The 24,412-nt window shown below is 41.4% G+C and overlaps 1 protein-coding gene across 1 annotated transcript in view; it reads right to left on the minus strand.

Moving 5' to 3' along the window:
• The window catches only part of arap2 (ArfGAP with RhoGAP domain, ankyrin repeat and PH domain 2), a gene marked incomplete at its 3' end in the record, with an annotated part of 108,313 nt that extends 87,159 nt beyond the window's left edge, over positions 1-21,154 (minus strand). Inside the window, exons 1-8 of the mRNA XM_079671151.1 lie at positions 21,027-21,154; positions 17,870-18,756; positions 16,241-16,323; positions 12,422-12,498; positions 12,036-12,100; positions 11,083-11,424; positions 9,399-9,468; positions 1,065-1,185 (exon numbers count right to left, since the gene is read on the minus strand). Coding sequence (XP_079527277.1) covers positions 1,065-1,185; positions 9,399-9,468; positions 11,083-11,424; positions 12,036-12,100; positions 12,422-12,498; positions 16,241-16,323; positions 17,870-18,693 — 1,582 coding nt within the window. The 5' untranslated portion in view covers positions 18,694-18,756; positions 21,027-21,154. The remainder of the gene's footprint in view (positions 1-1,064; positions 1,186-9,398; positions 9,469-11,082; positions 11,425-12,035; positions 12,101-12,421; positions 12,499-16,240; positions 16,324-17,869; positions 18,757-21,026) is intronic.
• Positions 21,155-24,412: the final 3,258 nt, after the last annotated feature.

Here is a 24,412-nt window from a genome sequence, read left to right on the forward strand (position 1 = left end):
GAAGCAGGGGAAAACCAAGCCCCCAGGAAGTGCAACGGACTCTGAGGAAAATATTCGTTGTGGCCAAACGGCGGTACTACACTTCCATATCAGTCGCTGGGCCCAGAAAGACTTTTTCCCATTGACTAACATTGGGAAAGAGACGTCTGTAAATCGTTGGATCGTTTAAACTAAACAATCTACCCAGTATGAACGTTTGTATAGCCCTTATTAAAAACATTTGGTCCTCAAGTTGTAAAATGTGCTAATAACGTTATTCTGAGAGTTATTTTCCTCTGGATTATGAACGCGGATCCAACCCGCGGGACCGTGCCGCCCGGCACGTTCATGTGACGTGTTCAGTACGACATGAGTTTTACCTTTACCCATGGATGCACAATAAGAACGGATTATATGATTATATGAATACTTTCGTGACGTTTCGCTCTCTCAAAGGTTGGGCCATTTTGTCTTCATGCGCCAATGAGCAACTCTCATAGGAATGAACGAGGCCCCGCCTCCCACGGTGTATCCAGTTCTTATTATACATCCACGGGGAAAACAGACCTACTAACTTATACATACACAAAGTCATACACACTGTGTGTTGAGTAGTTGCAACAGATAGGACAGGGTAAGTTGTGTGTTGCCATTTTTACTTTCTGAACAATGGCTACTGTTATTACTTAGCTAATATGTTAGCGTGCAACTTTCCCTAAAAGCACAAACTTTCAAAACACAACATATTAACGATCTTGCAAGTTCTTGGAAGACAATATATTTTTGTTATTCTTACAAATCCAGGCAAGCTGTTTTAGCTCAACTGCAATTGTTATGCTTTGCTAGGCTACAAACAACAACAACAGACATGAAATTGATTGTCTTGTATCACGCTCTAAAAGAAGACACATTTCCTATAATGTAGAGTACACAATTTCTTAATATATGGGTACATTGCAAAATGAATTTTGAGTAATGTAAAATAAATAATAACATTGAAAATATCCTTTGAAAGAGGAGTACAGAATGAGCAGCAGAAAGAGGACTGCGAAAGGCAGAAAAAGAATATGAAGCATTTGTCGTACCTTCTCTTTCAGCCCGGAAGACGAAAGTCCGAAGCGAGGTAAGCACTTCGAACTTGTTGTCGCCGAGTCCTCGCACCAGTTTGATAGCACTGGACAGGATCGTACCTTTAGAGTACATCTCCTAAACAAAAAGACGCATAAACAGACAGATAAGAGCACTGATAAAAACCCAGGCAGACACACACAGCTTCACGCATCAGTTCTTATTCCCATTATCTAGATCTCAAGACCCACAATTACCGCATTGTTTGCATCAGTTGATGTGTAATTCTGAGTTGTACACCACTGTCAAGCATCTTCATCCATCTAGAACCATTACCCATCAACCCAGCTTCAAATGTATTTACAGAAATGCCTTCCCTGTTCCTTTTCAAGCAATAACTTTGACGAATGGCTCAGAGCTCTTGGGTATTTCAATAAAAAAAAAACCTGCTGCAGGAATGCAAACATGAACCATATAGAAACTGCGATCATAAGGAAAAATATGTTTTGATGTGGTCTTTGACATTAACACAAATCATTTGAATTATAGACTTGAAATGTGTGGGATTTGAAATGGAGCAGGAGGAAACAGCCCAAAAAGTGAATTACAATGCACCGAAGAAGCCAAGAATAACACGTCGTTTGGGTGTTAGGAGACATCATCATAAAACAAATCCACAAGCCGAAAACAAACTTCGCAAATATTTAAAAAGAGACGGGTACGCTGGTGTGGGGATTTGGGTGCAGCACAGGAAGCGCTTGTTGGGTAAACTGGGATTGGATCTGTGTGTGTGTGAGCGTGTGTGTGTGTGTATATTGTTTCATTACCCACATGTTTTCCCTGAGCAGCTCTAGAGGAGGCATCTAAACAAGGAGGATGTTGCACTGGAGGCTTCATGGCCCTCTTTACAACCTCCCTTGACAAAGCAATTAAAGTACGAGGTCATTGTCAATATAAAGAGGAGACGGAAGGGGCGTATAAACAAGGAATCAAACGTCAGTAATATAACTTCTAAGGAAGCAAGGACAGAAGAGTACTGCCATGGAATCAGTGTTCAAACCGTAATGTGGTTAGAGTAACAGAGAAATGCCCTTAAAGTAGTTGGAAATGAGCTGAGAACATGTCAGATTGTAATGTTCCTGCAATCGAGTGAACTGGGGGGAGAGTACATGACGCTTCTGTAGCGGCGGGAAAATCACCGGGTTGTAAAAAAGAAAAGGCTCGTCGCGGACATTGCATTATTCATGTCGATAATGTCATTATCATTGCAAGGTATGAAAAAAAACCTCCCTTTTTTCTCGCTGACGCTTTTCAACAAGCTTGACCTGAATTTCTGATTGTTGTAATGGATTGTGGGGATTGCCATGCACAGTGCTGTATAGTTACTCTACTGTAGAGTGTGAAAGGAAGGGAAGACAAAAGGATGAATCTTGGAAGGAAAAGGAAGTGAACTTCTGACTCCCTCTTGCCATTCTTAATCAAGCCGGTGACCTCGACAGCCACAAAAGCCTATTTCTAGAGACAGTAGAGCCAAAAATATCCACCAGCAAGTGCAGTCAGTTAGGGAGAGCGGGGGCGGAGGCAGGGATGGATGGAGGGAGGGAGGGGGGCGTACAATTTGAAAAAGAAGAGAATTAGGTTTGTGTGAAAGGCCAAGGAGGGGACTGAGGAAAAGAGACACAATAGAGAAAAGATCAGAAGTATTACATAATCCGAAAAAGAAAGGGTTACGGATAGAAGAGAGACATCAAGTCGGAATAAGGAGGCTAAAAAGGGGTCAGAGTGGGGTCCTTCTCATAATAAGACAGGATGTTAACAATGGCAAGAAGTGGCTCAACCTAATTACCGACATTCAGCATCGTGCGTTGATCTCCTCAGGAGTTTCACACTAATGTCTCCCCGCCTCTTTCGCTCTCTAATTTTAGATAGAAGTTAAAGGAAGGTGAGGAAAAGAGGAAGCACGCGGCTGATAATTATACCTCGGTACGGGTTAACGGTAATTCATTGTTTTAATTCTACTTTTGAGGGTCATGGAGGAGAGAGTTGTTTAATTGTGAGTTGTGCATCTGTAAATACCTCGATAGGCAACGAGAGACGAGGAAAAGAGGAGCGGTCAGACAACTCGGCCGCCCCCCCCCCCCCCACACACAGTGTTTATAGACTAATCTCTAGAGAACGGACTGCCAAAGAAGCAATGAGGCCTAACTATCTCTCTTTCTCCAACAGACTCACCTGCTTCGCCTCCCTCTGCCAAACATCTCCTTTCCCCCTCACTCTGACCTCCCCCCCACTCCTCTCATTCTAGCCGATCCCTATCAAAACCTCCCAACGTATGTCATGTCACTTCTACGTCGAACAGACTATTTTACGTGGATAACTGTGTCTCTTTTCTTCTCAAAAAAACAACCCGGTAAACTTCAGGAAACAATTAAAGCAGAGCAATTGAGCTAAGACCTTTAATAATGAAGGCAGCGTGTGGAGAAAGCAGGGAGGAGGCTGGAAAGAGTTTTCACCACCAGCACGGAGTTCAGGTGCTGACGTCTCAAAGCAAAGGGTTTTCAATGGAGGCATGAGGACACCAACTGGTTGTAGCGGAGCACTGCACCTGAGAGATATTGCCTGTAGAAAGCAATGCGTCCTTACTCAGTGTTTCACCAAGTAGGGTGCCTCGAGGACTTTAAAGAGGCTGCTTCCAGGCAGAGCTGTGTTCCTAGTGAATTAGTCTACATTAAGTGTTCATAGTGCGATGGAGAGGACTTGTGGGTCCCTGAATGCTGCAATGGGTCAAAAGGGGTTTTGAACATACAGTATAACCAAATAATTCAGATTAAATATTTAAATAGTAAAGCCTGTGGGCATCTTTCTTTCTTTTTTTTACATTTCATGAGTTTATATGGGCAAAAACAAAGATTTAGGGTTATGCTTAAACATGCATTTGATTTTTAGCCACCTGGGGGCATTGCTGCAAACATTTGCATTTCACCTTATACTGTAATGTTGATATTGTTAGCATTATAGCAAAATTGCTTATACTATATGCAAAGAATTCAATTGTTTGAAGTCCTGTTTTTGTTCACCTGATGAGTCCAAGTCCAATATTCACTCTCTTTGAGCTCAGCTTGACCAACTTATGAGAATGAAGTCTGCCTCTTTCGCAGGTAAATGCTATGTGAGCTTGTGGCCAACTGTGTCAGCTAATAAGCCCCTGGCAATAACAACGGTACGTTTTCAAAGCTCTTTCACAACTCAATGCTGTAAAATCTACATCAAGAGTAGCACTAATATGGATTCAAATGGTAAGAACATTGACATCATTTAAGATTCTTTACAACAGCTAGATGTGTCGCATACTTGTCGACATAATATAAAGTAAACATTTGGAGAGTTACAAGTGTTACACTAAGTGTCAGCAAGGGCAACTTGGGAAGACACAGGAGGGAGTAAGCAGAGGAGCTTTCAGGCTTGGAAAGAGAGAGCTTTGCAGACAGACAATCATGGAGACTGATACACTCAAAGACTGATCCCCGATCCTAAAACCTCAGCTCCCCTATGGCCTGCTATTCAGCTTCCACCTCCCTCCCCCATCTTCTCATCCCTTCATCCCTCCCAGCCATCCTCCTCACATCCTCCCTTTGCTACCCTGAAGCCAGGCTTTGGACTGTTTCTTCACAAACACACACACAGACACACACGACACCATGTCGGTACCCTAAAGACTACCTCTCAGGCCCAAAGCGTTCTCCCAAGTCAATCCGGGTGTTGACGAAATCAGGCGAAAGGAGTGATTGATGTGGCGGATTGGATACAGCGCTGCAGAGAGGGAGAAGTGAGACCGAGGATCTCGCTACTCTCCCACGCCACCTCAGCTACCCCCGATGATGACATCATGGCGGCCAGAGACCTTCAAGCTGGGACTGCGATTAAGTGCGATTAGTTCTGTCTGGGGTTGATAGATCCCAGAGGATTTTTAACTACGGAAAGAGTTTTCTGGGGTAGTTTAAAGTTTGAGAAAGAGAACAAGCATGGGAATATTAAAAGAGTGGAGGTGTGTGTTTTTTTTGGTGCATAGTGAAGATTGAAAACATAAAAAACAATATCTTTGCTGGTTTTTAATATAAGAGATAAAAAGTCTGGATCCTATCTATACAAGTTAGCTAACATTAGATGCAACATGCTACTGGCCATAACAGACCAAGTGGGGTTACAGCAGCAACATTGGATATGTTTTATTGCTAATGTTTTCAAATTTGTAGTTTTTTGAGAAATGTTTTATTGTTACATCATTTCACAGATATCTGAAAAGGCTAAATTAATATTATCCTCGACTGTAGTTAAGTGTTATTATTGCTAACATGCTAAACTTAAATGAGAGCAGCATGTCATCTTTGCCACTGTGGACATGCTGCAATAGCATTGTGAGCATGTAGCTGAGATTATAGCATCTTGAGTAATAATACATATAATAGATGCCGACAAAGTGAGTCACAATTTCTCAGGTTTCATTTGCCTCATTACACCTTGATATGTGTTAACCCAAAATACCATGCCATGTGTTATCTATATATATATATAAACACACACACAAGTAGTATATGATTACAGTTTGTATGTATTATTACACTATACAGTAATACAGTAATACTTTACATTATTTAATTTCAATTTTAAATTATTTATTGTTCTTTCTCCTAGAACTCACTATTGCTCAGTTTTAAGTCTTGTTTTTGAGAAGTGTACTGTCTGAAGCTTTGTTGGCAGAGACCTAAGAGTTTCATTGCCAAAACTCTGCCATAGTTATCGAGTGTATGACAAATAAACCCTTTGGAATATTTAAAAACAGGCATTACACTTCAAATTAGCTGGCAAACCTGCTTCTAGTTGAAGCACTTCAATATGAAAAATGCATAGTAGCTCTTCCACTTGGAAATGTAATGATCCGATAATCCATACCCCTGATGTGAGATCAATTGTGAAGGTTTTGTAACCCTTCAACATAATGACAACAACACGGTATGAAAAATGACTTGTGAACTGAGCAGTGGAGCTTGTAGTCTGCACTCTGTGTAGCAGCACATGCATGTCTCTGCACTGGGAGGCAAAGAAAGCCAGCAACTCATATTTCAATTCCTGACATAAAGCGGTGCTGAGAGACTTCCTGTCTGTCCATGCAATTTCCTTGTACCCCCGCGCTGGCTCTGGAGGTGGCACTGGGTGGCACGCGGGGCCTCAGCTGGCTGCATAGCGCGAGGATGACAGTGAGATTGTACTCGACCTCTCCGCTCACCCGAAACATGATGAAGCCTCCTCAGAGGAGAGAGTCACATTGGCAGGGTGACTTTAAAAAGTCTAACAACAATCTCTCACACACACAAAGGAAAACTTTCATCTTTCTAAAAAAAAGTGCAGTGCCTTCGCCGACAGTGACACGGAGTATAAAGTGCTGACTCGCCGGCCTCCCTGCTGTTTCCCGCCGCGCTGGCGATGGAGTGTGTCCTTACAAATAAAGCAACAAATTCAAAGGATAGAGAAACCAAAGGAAAAGAGATTGAGGCCTGGGAGCGAGAGAGCGTGGAGGGCTATAATTAGTAGGTGATTAACGAGCGGGCATCAGACAGGTCCCACATCATTGATTGTGATGTTGTGCGTTGCTGCTGCATCGAAAACGAGCTGGCCCTGAGAAGGGGCGCTGAGGTCACACACACACACACACACACACACACACACACACACACACACACACACACACACACACACACACACACACACACACACACACACACACACACACACACACACACACACACACACACACACACACACACACACACACACACACACACACACACACACACACACACACACACACACACACACACACACACACACACACACACACACACACACACACACACAGAGCGAGGTTATGGCCACTCACTGGAGAACACAGAATTCATGCATTCAAAGTATTTTTTGCAAAGGATAAAGCCAGGGTTTATGAAAACTTCTGGATTCAAATAATGAATACTCAACAGTTTGACAAAGCTTATTTTCTTCCTTTTCTAGAAGGCCTTAAAACTATTCATTCCTGTTCATTATAAGCGTAGTTTGAAAAGTAGTTTAATGTGCTTTCTATGTTGAATGAATGCCATTAAACATATAATATATGTATACACTTATACAAACTTATCTACATTCATTGTTGTCAGATGTTGTCTCATGTTGTCTCATCTGTTACGTGATGATGCAGATTGAGGGCAGATTGATTTACAAAGGCAATACGCTCGATATGTAATTAGTACTGACTGAAACATGTCTGTACATATTTAAGAATCTAAATTTGGTATCAAGAGCTCAGTTGTGATTGTTGCCGAAATGCTGCTTGATCAGATGTTTCCTAAAACCTTTTTCAATCTGAGAGTATAATGTGAAGAAGATATTTAAAGAAGAAATCATCTCCTGATTACCATTTTAAAATACATAATTCTAAATAATTAATGAAGGCTGCAAAATAACAAATAATTACAATGGATATCTGGGAGATAAAGTCTTCTGACTGTCTGCTTTTCTATTGTGTGCTGAAGAATGCTAAAGGGTTCAGTAGCTCATCGTCATGAGAAAGGTTATCTTGTGTGACAGATAGTATAAAAACCTGGAATATCCTCCAAGTATTCAGACACATACTTTTGGCTGACATGACAAATATGATGTCTCTTGTAGTTTCTTTACCTTCAATAGGGTTAGGTTTCTATTGTATTATATTCTAAGGATTTAAAGCGATTGATCCACAGCAGTCATTCCTTAGGCACCGTAACCAGTGGCACACTAGGAATAAGTGGAATAAGTGTACAAAATATTTAAATTGTATTTTCGGATCCTGAACGAGACCGCCGCCAGAGCGCGTCTCCCCGTTACCTGCAGAAGGAAGCCATGCACGCAACGCAGCCCCGCTCTCTTTATCTCCAGGTGACTTTCTGCCACTTTCCTCTGTGGTGCAGTGCTGACCGTTTCACCACGGAGGAAAGCACTTCACAAATTGCAGTACCCATAACGAGCTGTACAAATGCCGCAGTTTTTGCGTGGCTGTGTATTTAGTTGAAAGCCCAGTGGCGATCTGCTCATCGAAATAATATGCTACAAAGGGGCGGACTGGCCATCTGTGTGTTGAACTTTCCTGTCGGCTCCCAGACCGTAGTCGAGGAGGGCAGAAGCAACAAGCTTCAGGTTCAATAACCCACTTTAGCTTAAATGACTGGAGAGAGGCGAGCTCTTCTTGGGAGGCCGTTGCATTTATTTAGCTGTTCTTCTGTTTCACAAAATACATCACAGACCTCTGTTTTTCTGCTGCCTCGTTTCACTTCCAGAAACATATACACGTTCCCTCACTGTCGCTCAACCATCCACAAACAGACATGCACAAGCCACACAAAAGGGACAGCGATCTCATCTCACTCTGCATGACCCTAATATCATAACATGTGTGCTCTGGAGAATCACAGAACGGACGATCGTCCTTATTATTATGCCGTTTAAACCAATTATTTAAATGTGTTTGTTAAATTCGGCATCATGTAAGTTGCGCTGACAGGCCCACACACTGCTTCCCCGAGCGTCAAGCTCCTCAACCCCCCCCCCCGTGATAATTCTCGATCGTTGGCTCGCTGATAACCATTTTTTTTTTTTTTTAAATGGCACTTCATATCAAAAAGGTTGCCGACCCCTGCCTTATACTGTACTATGTTGTCTTGATTCAAATTGGAAGGCAAAACAAGTTAGTACTTGGATAAAAACAAAAAGTTTCCAGGCTAAACATGTGGAGTTAGAACTGCCATCCTCCCTGCATCTTCCTCCCCCTTCTCCCTAGTTTCTGCTTGTTCAACTCCCATACCCTCACCTAACCCCGACTCTTTCTCCCTCATGCCCTCCCTCCCTCCCTGTGATGTTAGGCAGGCAGAGCTCGAAGTCAACTGTCAGACAGGAGGAGAATAGAGAGAAATGCTGAGGGAGGCAAAAAGTGAGGAGAGTCTTCCCTCTCTCTCTCTCCTTTTTTCTTTCTGGGGGAACTGGTCAGGTGCCAACATCAATGTACTTTACTGTACGGCTGGGCGGGCACAGAGAGTTGCTGGCCTGCCATGCGTGGCTTAATGTCGCTCTGTCCTTGCCCTCATTCTTTAGCCTGCCAAGCTAATGATGATGATGAGGACGAAAACGAGGAGGAGGAGGAGAACACTTAGAAGTTGGCTAAGCGGCTCATGGTATAGATTTCTGTCACGGGGGAATGCATTTGCTGATGAGGATGTGGGTGTGTCAGCAGAGGAAGTGTGAACATGCACATGTGTTTTTCTCTCGCTTACCTTGTCGTTGTTGTAGTAGGCCAGGCTCTCGCCGTCGAATCTCACCCACCGCCTCTGGAAAACACAATTCCTGAAAAGAGAAGGTAGAGGCAAATTCAATTCAGGTGGCGCATTCGACCCAACTAAACCAGTTCCATGAGAAATAAGTGAAACATTTCTAAAACCGCCAGGACAGTAAGCAGGTTACAAAGTCTGCCCTGAACGGGAACTCATATTTCATCAGGAGTGCCATTGATTCATTAATGTCAGGAGTTGTATCAACAGCTGTCAATTAGCATAATCAAAACAAATGGGCACTTTCAATTTGAATATTCAACAGCCCGGGGGCAGTTCGCCAAACCTATGCAAATCAGGTGGTGAAGGAGAATATGAAATGGGAGTAAATGATTGATAGCTCCGGTTTTGAGTGAGCCCGTGGTACTGAAAGACTCGCAAAGAGGTAGTGCTGCCAGAAAAAGCCAAACTAAATGAGAGCTGACATGAATTTCAATCCTACAAGGTTATTTCCTGTCTTCTTTTTTCTGTCCTTCCGCTTTCAATGTTGCCATGTATTATGGATAGATCGGCTTCAGTCTTCCGTATCTAATGCAATTTATTAGTTTTAAATGGTCATCAATGATAGAAGACGCATAGGGGAAGCAGGAAAATATGCAGAATACAAAAAAAAGGGTCTGCAAAGATAACAGGAAGCAGTGGTTGGCTTCCTGTGGTGGTGACTTCAAGCTCGAGTTGTTTAGGTGAAAGGTTAATAAATAGACTGAGAACATTCAAGAAGGAGCTGCAGTAAAAGGTTTTATGTACATCCAACTAATATTACATGGATACTAGGGATGGGAACAATTAATGGAATTGCTTTTTTCTTTTATGGGAGGGGTGCCTAAGTTGATTACATATTATCAAATGGAATAATTCAATGTATACAACAGTGCTATAGCTAAATGTGTTCGATCTAAAGGTGTGTTTTGATCCGCTCGCCGTTCCCCCACAGCGGGCAGAGCTGCAGGTGCTGATCTCTCTCTCGCGTCCGGTTATATTTCACTCGCGTTTATGTCCAAATCCATCAGATCTAGCCAGTTCTAGCTAACGATATGGCTGCTGCCCCTCCCTACACGCAGATCACGCAGACTCAAACCTCATCTTATGCCCAAATTCCAGCTGAGAGGGTCTTCTCTACAGCTGGCCTGATTGTGAATCGTCTCCCCACCCGCCTCTCCCCTGAGTAGACATGCTCATATTCTTAAACAAGAACGAGTATTGAATAGCTGCATTCTGTGCAGAGGCCCTGTTATAGGTTTTTGATCTCTGTTGTAATAGGGTTACGTTACCCTAACCCGTTATGTTGTTCGTGTATGATCCCTCTTTCATTTAAAAACCAAGTTATGTTTTAAGCATGAAAGCTGTAGGCCTATAGCTGTCAACTGTTCAAACTGTGATCACCAGTTCAATACATTTGACAAATTCGACTTGGTTTCTATACTTATTTGAAAATGTATTTATTTATTTTTTAGGCAACATTTTTCCCACATTTCTTTTTTATAGGATATGTACATTTCGGTTAATCGGTTAACCGTTTCTTTGGGGGTCGAATATTCAAATATACATTTGCTTTCAAATTCCCATCCCTAATGGATACAAATGGATTTCTCTAACCACAGTCACCTTGTTTAGGAGTGCTGTTACCTACCCTTGAGGCGACAGCTTGTCCAGCCATCCCACTTTGAGCACCTGGTGTTTGGGGGCTCCATAGAAGCATGCGTACGGAGAAATATCAGGAAGTGCATTTCCCAGAGCCTCTGCAGGATCGGCGTAGAGGTCACACTCCACCATGATTAAAGATCCATCCTCAGGGCCAGAAGCTGCTGATCCCACAGAAGGGGCGTCAGGGGTAACGGGGAAACTATGGTCCAAACTGACCATGCTAGCACACTCATCCACAGTGGAGTATGCATCTTGGTAAGGGTCTGGGATAGTTGGAGCAGGGGGAATGTCCTGGTCCTTGGATTTCTTCCTTTTAGGTGGCTTTTTTCTGTTGGAGCATAGGTGTTGTTAGAGGAGCTGTTGGACATTTTAGGGATTACTTATCAGTCCGTTGAGAACACTGTCCTATTAGCTTAGTCTAACACTTTGTATCTTAAGCTTCAAAAGGAGATGGGTGCTGGGACTATTTTTGATGAAAAACAGGAAGTAATTGCACCCGGCCAAGACATTTTCGAGTTTTACCACCCTGTAAAACCACAGTTTATTTTTAGATCTCTGGTTAGCTACACAGCCACAAAGTGTTAATAAAAAATAAAAAAAGGGCTAGAAAATCTCATTTAAGTCTCAGCATTAGAGCGAATAAGCGTGTTTCCTAAAATGTCGTACTATCCCTTTAAAGATGATTAGTTTCAATTGAAATGTATAATTATTGACCAAAAATGACTTGTGATGCATCATGTTTTCTAAGTAACATGGTTGTTTTCTAAATGTAGCCCATCATATATGACCGCGACACATGATCAAATCGAATGAATGTTTGCAATGTGTACACCGTTTGTATCGCAAAATCTTGTGGTGAGCACTTCCCTTTTTGAACATCTAAATGATTATTTATACATGTACAGTGTGGGCCAGCGGTGTTACATCAGCATACTGTACCTGTGTTTCTTCTGTTTTATCTTGTCTTTAAAACCCTTCTGTAAGCCTTCTTCAGGGCCGAGGTCCTGCAGAGCACAGAGGAGATTAACATCGGATGAGAACAAAGTGTCCGTCTTACACCGTTATCATGCTGCTGCGCTAAGCTATGTTAACTTTAGTGGCTAGGTGACATTTCCATTAACCTCAGGGGGACAAACTGAAACAAGCACATTTCCACTCGGCTGTGTGTCTACGGTGACAACATTAACACAGAGTGAGGAAGTTTGCTCTGCGGTTGAAACGCCACTGATAGATCTGAGAAATGTCTGTTCCTCTTTGGCGAGCTGCTACTCACTGTCCGCTAGCGGGGAGGGGGGGGGGGGGGGGGGGGGGGTGCGTTGTCTTACCGCAGTGCTTTCGGGGTTGTTGTACAGGAACATTTCTCCATAGGGAGCGATGGGCGTCAAGGTTCTTTGAAGTGGAGCTAAAGAGGACAAGAATAAAATAGTAGTTTTGTCATAGCATTGGAACTTGCGACGGCCTAAAATCAAAGTAAGTAATAGGATTGTTCCAGTTCAATTTAAAATCACTCAAATGTTATAGTGGCTTTTGATTAAACCAACGCATTGATCTGAATAAAACCGTGCCAACCCCTTGATCCATGTAAACCAATTAAATGTTGTTTTTCCCATCTCTCTGCTTCGGCCTTTTGCTTTTCCCCCAACTGGGAGTAGGATCCTCCTCAGTCTGCCTCAAACAGACGGAGGCTCTGCCAAGGCCATTTCTCTGTCTCGCTTCCTGCAGGGACCGTGTGCAGTGGTCGTTGGAAGAGAAGGAGAAGAAGAAAAGCGGAGAGACTGTGGCCAGACACCATTAGTCTGGAGACCCCAGGCCACCCTTGCCAATGCCTGTCACTGTGAAAAATGACACCGCCCTCTCCTGAGGATTGCGAGGAGGCCAAAAAGACACCGCCAAGGGGCTAGACACACAGACACTGGCGGAGAGGCAGATAGCTGCACGGGCGGGGATCGAAAGACACATAAAAATGCCTCGAGACAAACGCAGACATAAAAAGGATGGACAGTCAAATAAGTAGTGGCAAATACTCCAGTACTGATGTGAATGTGCTGCTTTTTGAGACCATGCAGGCCATTACAGAAGGGCACAAATGGCATGTTGTGGTGTAATACAGCCAACACGTTAGCGTAATAAGTTTCATTGTTTATTGCTTTATAAATGACATCATCTGTCTGCGAACCAGCCTGACGATGTTTACTTTCAGTTTGTTTGTGAACATTAAGAGAACAGTGTTTTTCTCTTAACCGTTCATCTCAATTATCTCTGTTGGCTGTGCGTAAGGACCACAGCCTAAATAAATCACCATAGCTGTATAAGTATTTTCTTTGAATTGGGACACATTCATATCGTGAGCCAACTTGGAGACCCCATCTCTTTTATAACTGGGCTTGGTAAGCTCAAGTCAGTTAACTTGATGATAGAATACACTCCAGCGCCGCCGCCCTCTCTGCGGACAGGCTTGTTGGGCAGATAGCAAACCATCAGTCATCATCTATCAGCCGACCTCCAGGCCACACAGACAGCCTGCCGGACGCTACTCAATTCCTGTCGGATTCCCTCTATTCTTTAGTCTTCAGTTGCTGCCTTCTTTATCTGCTCCTGACCAGACCCTCTCTCAAGTCGCCATCTTGGAAGGTGCCGCCATGAGTTTGGAGTTTGTGAGGGGATTGATTTGATTGTGAATGAAGCCTCCATTTCTTTAATGTGCGGGAGGGAAAGGTCGGTTTGTAATTATCGCTCCTGTGTCACACTCACACTGTGCATTGAGGAAATACAGCTACCACAACCTGAATTTAAATTAATCAAATGAGTGTTTATTATTTCAGTCAAAGCTTGCCTAGCTTCACGGCTGAGTAGTGAGAAAAGCGGAAGGTGACATTTCTCAACACAACAAATTATAATAAACAAAAACTGTCGCTTTTCAGCATGAGTCATATTGTCTTTGTTCGTTCTGAGGTGTGACTTAGCACTAAAAGTGAAGTCGTGCTGTCAGTGTGACATTTGTGCACCAAGGTGATATCTGTCAACACCCCACAATGTCACACAAACCAGCTTACAACCAGGTAAAATAGGGAAGCGCAATGAACTTTGTGTAAATGTCATTGTATGATCAAATGCCATTGACTGGTAAAGCTAGTGATATACTTAGAGTGCTATGTAGCTGCTGAAAAGACTCTTAATTACAATTATGTGAGCGTCTGACGTTTGTTCTTTATTTCGAACAGATTAAAAAATAACAAATAAAAAAATAACAAAATGTGAAAAACAGAATACCGCATTGTTAAAATACAGTATCCATCCACATTCATGGTCATATCTGTATTCAACAAAAAAACAAAAAAAAGTCTTCATATTAATAATAATAATAAATCATATGTGTCCAAAAGGGAGTAGGAGGAAGCAAATGCTTATTAATTCCCACCCCTTACTTCATCAATGATTGTCCTTTAAAATCACGATGCAAGTTGTTCCTACATACATTTACATTTATACATACATATACAATAATTTCTCATCTTCAATCACTTTTCTTCATTCTCATAGTTTTCAAAAAAGTATTTCTGTACATCCTTTTAAACTGAATGATGCTTGTGCTTTGTTTTAACTCCTGCTCCAAACCATTCAATCACTCTACAGATTGTTATACTCATACTTCTCAGAGTTGTTCTGACCTTGAGTTGTTTAAAAAGTAGATTTCCTCTCAAATGATAACCATCCTCTCTGTCTACGAACAATGTTTTTAATTTCCTAGGAAGTAGATGATGTCTTGCTCTGTACATGATGTTAAGTTCTCATTGAATACTGTGAGACTACACTGCTCTTTTTTTCTCAAGTTTTGGATGAACTTCAAATATGCTCGGTTAAAATGATATGTCAAATATTGCCTTGCTAGACGTCGCTGTGAAGGGAGCTTTAGCTTGCTAGTGGAGCTCCCCATCTCCCTGCTCGGGGACCGTCTTGGCTCCCTCTCTTCCTCCAGTCTCGCAGACTGTTTTGCATCCGTCTCCTCTTCCTTCCTCCCAACACACTTCACTGTCTTGATGCCCTCTCAAGTCTCACTCCCTTTCTTGTTCCATACAGAGACAAAGTTGGAAAAAACAAGGCCTGCCAAGAGACAGGTACAGCGGAACGAGAAGCGAAGGGGAAGCGGGGAAAAACGTGAGGGGAGTTTAAGTGACGAAAACGGACAGCAAACTGTTGATATGCCGCGGAGAAGATGTCACAATGCGGACAAATATTCCACCAATAAGAGTGACATGTTCTCGTGTTTTACACATAGTCATACAGACTGTTCAAAAACACAGCACCAATATTTAATTTTAAACACAAATTAATTGAATGTTTTTGATTACGTTTTATAATTTACTCTGTATATAGCTACTTAAAAAGCCCTCTGGAAAATATCGTTATAATTATTTATTTGTAAAGTATTTGTATCTATTTGTGTAATATGTATTTTAATGTTATAATCCCGGGTGAAACATTTGACCTAAGCACAAAATCAGCTCACGTATTATCTCATCAGATGAGGGTCGAGGAAGCCCAGAAGATACAACGAGAAGAGAACAAAATTCAAAACATGTTTGTTCTACAAGCCTGTGTGTTGTTAGCAAAGTTAAACAACTTCTACAAAACTTTGGAGAGCCGGGCGACAGGAATACACACCGGGGTCTCGCTGAGGGACGAGATGTAAGAGAGTATATTCCCTGTGAGGTGTGCGCTTGAAATTAGGGAGGGGCCCTTTCCCATAACACAGCCAACACACACACACACACACACACACACACACACACACACACACACACACACACACACACACACACACACACACACACACACACACACACACACACACACACACACACACACACACACACACACACACACACACACACACACACACACACACACACACACACACACACACACACACACACACACACACACACACACACACACACACACACACACACACACACACACACACACACACACACACACACACACACACACACACACACACACACACACACACACACAAACTTGTCTCCTCTACCTTCTTTCATCCGGGCAAACAAGAGCACCGCTGACTCTACTGTGGAATGAAATATTCATGGCGGAGATGAAGCAGCGGAGAGACGCCGTACCTTTCTGTATGCCGTTTGCACCGGTGGGACCCTCGGAGCCGGTGAGGTGTTCGAGGCTGGTTGTTTGCGCCGGCGCTGCGCTCCTGAGGAGGAAGAGAAATCAGCGGATTACAACCACCGACCCCGACGTGGAAAAAGCAGGTTTACTCGTAAAGGCCTTCGGAAGAGAGAAGTCTGGAAGTTATTTTCCCAGGTCAAAGTCGAAGAATGTATATAGCACGAGAAAGGGTAATGTACGTGGAATGCAGGGTTGAATATGAAAGGCCTTAAGGTTCTCCATTAGTGTAAATCTGAATGCAGAGAGGGAAACTCCTGTTTTCATATTCATTCATGCGATGGAAGCGAGCAAATGTATGTCTCCAGGTGCTTCTCGCTGTGCTCCTCTAACTTGTTTGATTAGTTCTCAACTGCTCATAAACTTCCATCAAGTCAAACTTTATGCTCAAAGGAATAGTTTGGAAATACTTCTTGAATGTTGAGAGTTAAGTCAGAGAAATTGATGCTATGTATCAGACTTGCAATTATCTTTACATTTATATATGCATTCTTTTTTTTAAATCTTTTCTTGGACAATTTTTGTTTAAATTCTAACCTTCATATAACTTTGTTTTTATAAAATGTTATCTTTTTATTGCACATTCTTACATCCTAAATATTTATTTATACAACTCTCACAAGACACACATTTTCCCCTGGGAAAAATGTTGTATTTGTGATTTTGATTCTAACGTAGAGAGCATGTAATTCATCTCTCTGCATCAAAGTAAATGCCCAAAGTCCGAGGAGTGGAGATAACTTAGTATATTTACAGTACAAATCTGTGTAACTTCTACTTCAATTGAGTGTTTTACAGCATACTTCCTTAGGTCTAGGTTAAGTTACTGCAGTAGTATATAATACATTCAAATGAACCCCCATATTTAACAGATGAAAGACAATCATTCAATATACTGTGTATATGATGATGAACTGTACTACTTTACTTTTGGTCCTATCTTTTATGCTATAAACGTATTGTACTTTCCCTTGACTATGATTTAAATCAGGGGTGTCAAACTCAAGGCCTGGGGGCCTAATCCGTCCCGCGACTTCATTTCATGCGGCACCTCAAGAGCTTGCAAAGAATATAACATGTTTATCACGGTTACATGCCGATTTACAGAAGCACGTTGCCCATAAACTACATGTCCCACAATTCATCTCAAATTTGACTTTTTTCTCTTAACTTGACTTTTCTTTTTTAAATTAGTTTGTGACATTCTCACTGAAGAGACTTGCAATTATTTTCCCTAGACTTCTGCTTTCAGACGTAGTTAATTATGAAGTTATTACCCTATCCGATAATAATCCAATGCGGAAGCAATAATGTAATATAATACATTATTTTATATATATTCAATATTTATATATAGTCTTTAAGTTACAACCGGCCCTTTGAGTGCAACCATAATGCTGGTGTGGCCCGCGATGAAATTGAGTTTGACACCCCTGATTTAAATGCAGGACTTTATCTTGTAACAGAATATTTGTACACTGTGGTACTGCTATTTTCTTAGAGCAAAAGATTTTTGAGTAATTATTCTAACTATTTCCTAAAGTGTTGGACTGTTACTTCAAGATAACAGTTACCTGTCCTGAGGTGGCAGTGTGGGCTGATTGGGGATCTGAGGGACGGGACGGTGCCTCAGCCGGTAGGAGCGAGTGAGCCGTGGACCAACAGGAACCTTAAAACTGGGCTGAGCCTCGTAGATGGAGTTTTCCACCATATTCCCTTGAAAAACCCAATTGTCTTCAGTGAGCGATGGGTGGGGGCCGTCAGCCAGACAGGGGAAGGAGTCGGCGCTGGATAGAGACGGGTTCTCTGAGGAAATGTCCCAGTCTGAGGGCATCTCAGATATGGAGAGGAACTCGCTGCTGCTACTGCTGCTGCTTCTGGAAAAAACGGAGGTGGGGACACAGGGAGGTTCAGGAGGGGATGTTTGAATATTTTGGGGATCTCGAGGAGCCGGTACAGGCGGACGAACACATCTTCTCTCCGTGACGTCCTCAAATTCTGTTCTCAGTCCGGCTCCAGGAGGCAAAGTCTGACTCCCCTCAAACTCCATCCTCTCCTTTGGCTGTTGGTTGTGACATGAAGACCCCCTCTTTTTATCCTTCAGGAATATACTTCTCGGGTGTGGCACAGGCCTCCTTCCACGCCTCCCGTTCTCTTCATCTTCCTCTTCCTCTCCACCGCTCGGCTGCTTCACGCCTAGTGCTTCCAAACTGCGAAGGATGCGCCTCCGATGGCCTGTTGGGATCACGTTCAGCTCCTGGAGACACTCATCTGTGAGGTCACTGCAGTCTTCAAGACATTGATAGCCTCCTTGATGGAAATATGAGGTGTACTGGGACAGGCGGAGGGTGGACAGCCACTCCACAATCTCCTGGCTGGAATCCGGAGGCTCCAACATGATGCTCTGGTCTCACCTCTGCTGCATCAGAAGGGCCTCTGGAAGGTAGTAGTCAGCTTTAAACTGTAGATACACAAAGAAAGATTTTGAACAACATGCATAGACTTAAGAGGCATTTAGTGCCAACTGAACTGAATTGAATTATGTATCTTTAATTAATTTTTGAAAGTAAATTTTTTGAACTGTCTGAAATGCTCTTATAATATAAATTCTACAAAAGGTAAACAAATTCAAAGTTGATGAGGTATGCAGATGTTTGTATTCTTTTGCCCCTGCTTTAAGCGTTTATGCTGTGCTAAAACAACCGTTTGTAGCTTTACATTTAGCTTGTAGACATGAGATTAACACTGATACTGCCGCCATGTAATCTCATACATATAGCAAACAAGCCTACTTCTTATAATATCTACTCCTTTTAAACTATAAAGATCAAACACATGTACTGCAAATTCAACAAGAGCGGAAACACATAAGCAAATCTAAAATTTGCAACACTCCTGGATGAAACAGCAGGAAACAGCAATAGCTATGAGGACATAGCATGCTAACATTCAAGTGTGGCTCTACAGTCAGGTTTAGGGAATAGACTTACCTTAAGGTCTGATTCCAAATAACACAAACTGGATTCCAGCAAAAAGGCCAACTGACATATTTGTCTCAAAGGTAGAGTTTAAAAATCCCAGTTTTATATCACAGCTCACTGCCAGCATCATAATAACCCTTTGAAATGGCAAGCTATTGATAAATGTCTGTTTCCTGTCTATCATCTTTTCAAAATTGAGCACTGATGAATTGTGAGGCAGAACTGCTCTCTCTCTCTACCTCACACACACACACACGTGTACACACGTACACACACACACACACACACACACACACACACACACACACACACACACACACACACACACACACACACACACACACACACACACACACACACACACACACACACACACACACACACACACACACACACACACACACACACACACACACACACACACACACACACACACACACACACACACACAGGAAGGTTAATCAACATCTTGCCATGTCTACTTCTCCTTTGGGTTGTAAACCTACAGTGAGAAAAGTATATGAAGTGTTACTTCTGCTTTCTAACAAACACAATCTTGCAGCATGTGTAACCATTTGCATACTTCACTGTGCAAGTAATTCACCAAGAGAACAGGAACTAAACTTTCCATATCTTATAAATGCACTTGAGATGAAATCATGTATTTGAATAAAAATCTGATATGATCGCCAAAACGTTTTTAACTATGCATGCACAAAGACAACATTGTTTTAGCCATTTTTAGACATTAGCCGGGTTTTTTGTTTGGTCAGATTCCTTTTTAAAGTTGCTGCTTTGCATTCTTATTACTTAGCAGCAGTAACAGAATACATGTAAAGGGATTACGTAATCAGAATACAAAAAAAATAGTTACTTTATGCTATGTATGTATGTATGTTACTTTAACTTATGACTTACAGTCATATAAAAAAAATGTTATTATCAGATTACTGCTGAAGGTTTTAAATGGCATATCATTGGATATGGAATGCTAAGGCCTGTATTAAAGGCAGTATTTACTTTGGTTTTCAACTTTTTAGAAGTTCAGTAGTGATGTGATGTAATGTGGTTGCTCTATTAAGTAGGTTAACCTGTGTGTTTAAAAATAGTGTGGGTGTACCAAACACAGAGTATATTAGTGCAGTATGTATTGCTTTTTTAAACTGTGGTATGCGGTCATGTGTTTCTTCATTGATCTTAAGACTACTGCATGAATTTGCTTGATGAAAGGCATCAACATATCTAGTTTTCTTCTCATTTAAGGTTACATTGTTCTATTATCTTACTGTACAGTATGTAACTCACTTAAGTTCTGATGTTTCTTTTGACTTGTATCTATTTACTTGTATTGCATTTGATAGTGTGCATGTAATAAAAATATAACAGAAATGAATCACGTTTGAATAACTTTTTATAGTGTTACTTAGATTCAATTACCAGTAGTTACACTTTTTTACTTAGTAGTTGTAATGGAATATATTTGTTAACTTACCCTCCCAACAGTGCTGAGCACACAGTCCCAGCTTCACACCACTATATTAGGTCCTCACAAAGGGGGTTCACTCCATCAGACCTGCCCCGCTGTGTATTGCACTGTTAACATGCAGAGACCTGCATTGGCTAACAGCCAGCCCAGGCACACGCCAAAGCCTGCTAGCACATTTGACCTGGACTGCTCCTCATCTCTGTCTTTTAGCGCTTCTACTGTACCCCCACTCACACAGCTGCACACAAACACAGAGCTACCCACCAAACACAGCAAACACAGCAAACACCATTAAGGGCTGGATCTGGGAGTTTTGATCCACAGCTATTGCCTGGTGTCTCACTCCGGAGGGTGTTTAGATCAGTAGCAAAAAGAGAACTTAACAATATGAAACGGCTTGCACTTCCCACTTGGGCGTGCGAACATATGAAGCACTGTGTGTGCACTCGTAAAGATACTACAACACACACAAACGCATTAACACAACTCACTGAAATGCACCAGGATGGAACATATGTGGCTAGATATTGACTAAGACAGAGCATCTTATAAAGGGTAAAGAAAACTAAGATTGACCAGCTTTAGTGCGGCTTGCAGACGCCAACAGATATGGAATTAGATTGATAGTAGTATAAAAATGTGTTTGTATATGTCTGTCTTTAATCAGAGCTGATGCAGATCTATGTTTTTAAACAAATATGTTCAAGACTACACTAAATGGCTTCGGACTTAAGAAGTTTACTTTAATCTGAAATGCATTTAATGTATTACCCTGTATTTTCATTTGTAATGTGTCTGCGTTTTTTTTAATCCTACCTATTAATTCAGACAATGTATTATGGATAGGTTTTTAGGTAATTTGGTTAGGTCGTGTTTTTAAGTTTATAAATGTTTCTGTGTGATACAAAAACTCCCTCCAATTTTGGATATGTTAGTATGTATTGTAAAAACTCTGTTTAGTGTACGAGCCCCTATTCTAAAGCTTTGGATAGATAATTAGGGGGGCATATTTTCACATATGTCAATTTGTCTCTTGATTTTTACTAGTATGTTTTACTTTGGTGAATAAATAATTCAAATGATCTGAATTGAAGCTGTTCCTCAACAACAAACTGTCTGAACGCATGGCTACCTACACAGGAGAAGTATGAGCAGTTAGGTGGGGTAACACCCACTAGGCACACCCTTAGGTATGGTTATAAAGTACAAGGGGTGAGTCATAGCATACACACCTATCTCATATTTCTGCACATCTCACAGCGAACTAACTTTGAACAAAGTCCAATTTTGGTGTCCCCTTCCTGGTTTGGGAAAACATACCTGGGTTCTCTGCTGAAATGTTATCTACTTAAATATCAAGTGGTGTTTTGGAGGAGACAGTCACACAAAAGATAATGAAAGAATGTTATCATATTAAATTAAGTAGACAATACACTTTCAAAAGCTGCCATTCTACAAGCTTTGCAGTGTGTTTACGTTGAAATAACAAAGTAGTGCAACACTAGTGGTCACATGTGAGTGAGGTGTATTTCTTTAGCCTGTGTTTACACTAATGAAAAGAAAGGTATTAAAACGTTGTGAAAAGTACAAGTGGGAGTGACGCAGTTCATATTAGCTTACCAGCAAATAAGTCATACACACGCTTCTTGCTACACGCATTAAAGAGGTTAATTAAACGTAAGATACTTGACCACTTTAGCCGAATTTTATCACAACAATTGAAGTCAGTGTGTTTACCCAACACGTTGCTGTACGTCCGAGTGAGAGAAGAGCTTACCTGCAGGTTAAAAACAGGTGGAAACGTCAGGCATCATCCGCACACCTTTGCGCACTCGCCATGTCCAGATTGTTTCACTCTGTTGACTGTCGCGAGCCCTCAGAACGTGCTCGTCTGTTTCCGCGGTGTGTTCGGTAAGACCACGCCCATCTCAATGCAGGACCAGTTGCAGAAGTACCTGCTACTAAAACTCTAAAATAGTATTAAGCTTTAAATTGTTAATATTGTGGTCTCCTTTGTTTTACGTGAGTCTGTTTGTAAAACAAAACAAGTGTGCTATTGTGTCACCTGAGAACGGCAAAGTGTTCAGCACTTCGGATGTTTCCTTGGAACACACGCATGTCCCAGCTTGATCTTGAAGGCCTCGGGCTATGTATTCAGTACAGGCAGGAATGCAGCAGGATGCCTGGCTCAGTTAATGAAATGACTCCTGGAAAAAAAAAAAACACATGTAGTTACATTATTTTCATCAATCATTGTTAATGCATGATATTATCCTGATGACGGTAGTTGAATTAATATAGTATTGAGGCTATACTGTATGACATGGAAATGTGTATTTCATACATGGCATTAATTGAACCAAAAATAATTATACTTTAGTTTAGATTATACGTAACACAGCAAGTGAATTGATTGTTTAAACATTTTTGGCAAATAAACATTAGGTAGCCTTTGTTTTTTTATTATAAAGTATCCCTAATCTTACTAGGCATGGTAATTCATTTATTTAAAAAACAAATTACAACCTAAGTTTCAAGTTAATTTGTACTTCCAGTCATACCATTTCTCCAGAATAAAGTATGTACATTTTTTGATACCGTTGCTCGATCCCCTTGAAAATAAATATATTTGAAAATTGAGAAACGATAAGAACAGTTATAAGAAGTAATTATGTACAAATATGTGCATTTTACTACAGTGTAAAACAATGAATATGGAAAATATGAATACAAATGTAGTCTATACCAACAACAGTGAATATTAATAATGCTGAAAGATTATATCAATAAAAGGACAAATTGAGAAAATGCCTATCCAATGTTAAAGCATCAAGACCAATAGCAGGTGTATTGAACAGTTCGACCCCACTATCATTAATTTAATAGGAGTTTATGAACACATTTTTCAATAAGGCTTTATTTCAAATATATTCAACATCTTCTCGTGTATTTCCTGTCCCTCGTTGTCCCAATAACTTAAAATCAGAAGGGATAAAATAAGTTATAAAGATACAGTTTGCAGCACCAGCCACATGATGGTGACAGAGAGCTGCAGCTTCAAGGCAGAACAGGCCTTTCTCACTCAAAACATTGACATATTACAGAAGTAAAAGCACAAGAGTAAACAATAAAATCAATGATTGCTTCAGTTTCTAGCTGCTTCAGTTTGTAAAACACATTTTTCATCAAACAAAAAAAGATATTTCACCAAAGATTTAATATATGTTGTTTTTTGTATGTATTGGCTTTCTACTAACTACTAAATATTTCAGCCATGTGACTCTACAACCTCATCGTCAACATGCTTTCAAAACAACTGACATTTCTGCCATTGGGCAACAGTTTTGGGGCTGAATTTAAAGAGCTGACGTCTTTATCTGTCTGGACGTTCAAGCAGTAAAATGAGTGACAGAAGAATAGAGGAGAGGGATGAGATGTCTGGAGGACAGCACTCAGTCTTCCTGCAAATCTTTTGCTGTGGCTGCTCTTTTGTCCCTCCCTGCCACGCCTCCAGGAGTCGTCTTGGCAACATGTTTTACTACTGGCAGCCATATAAATACGACATTGGCTCCTGAAAACTAGGAAAGCTGTACACAGTAACACACAGGGACGGAGTGACCAAGGAGTTTTCTGCTTCAAATGTAAAAAGG

Source organism: Notothenia rossii (assembly GCF_949606895.1).
Source record: "Notothenia rossii genome assembly, chromosome: 3".
In the NCBI taxonomy this organism is placed as follows: Eukaryota; Metazoa; Chordata; class Actinopteri; order Perciformes; family Nototheniidae; genus Notothenia; species Notothenia rossii.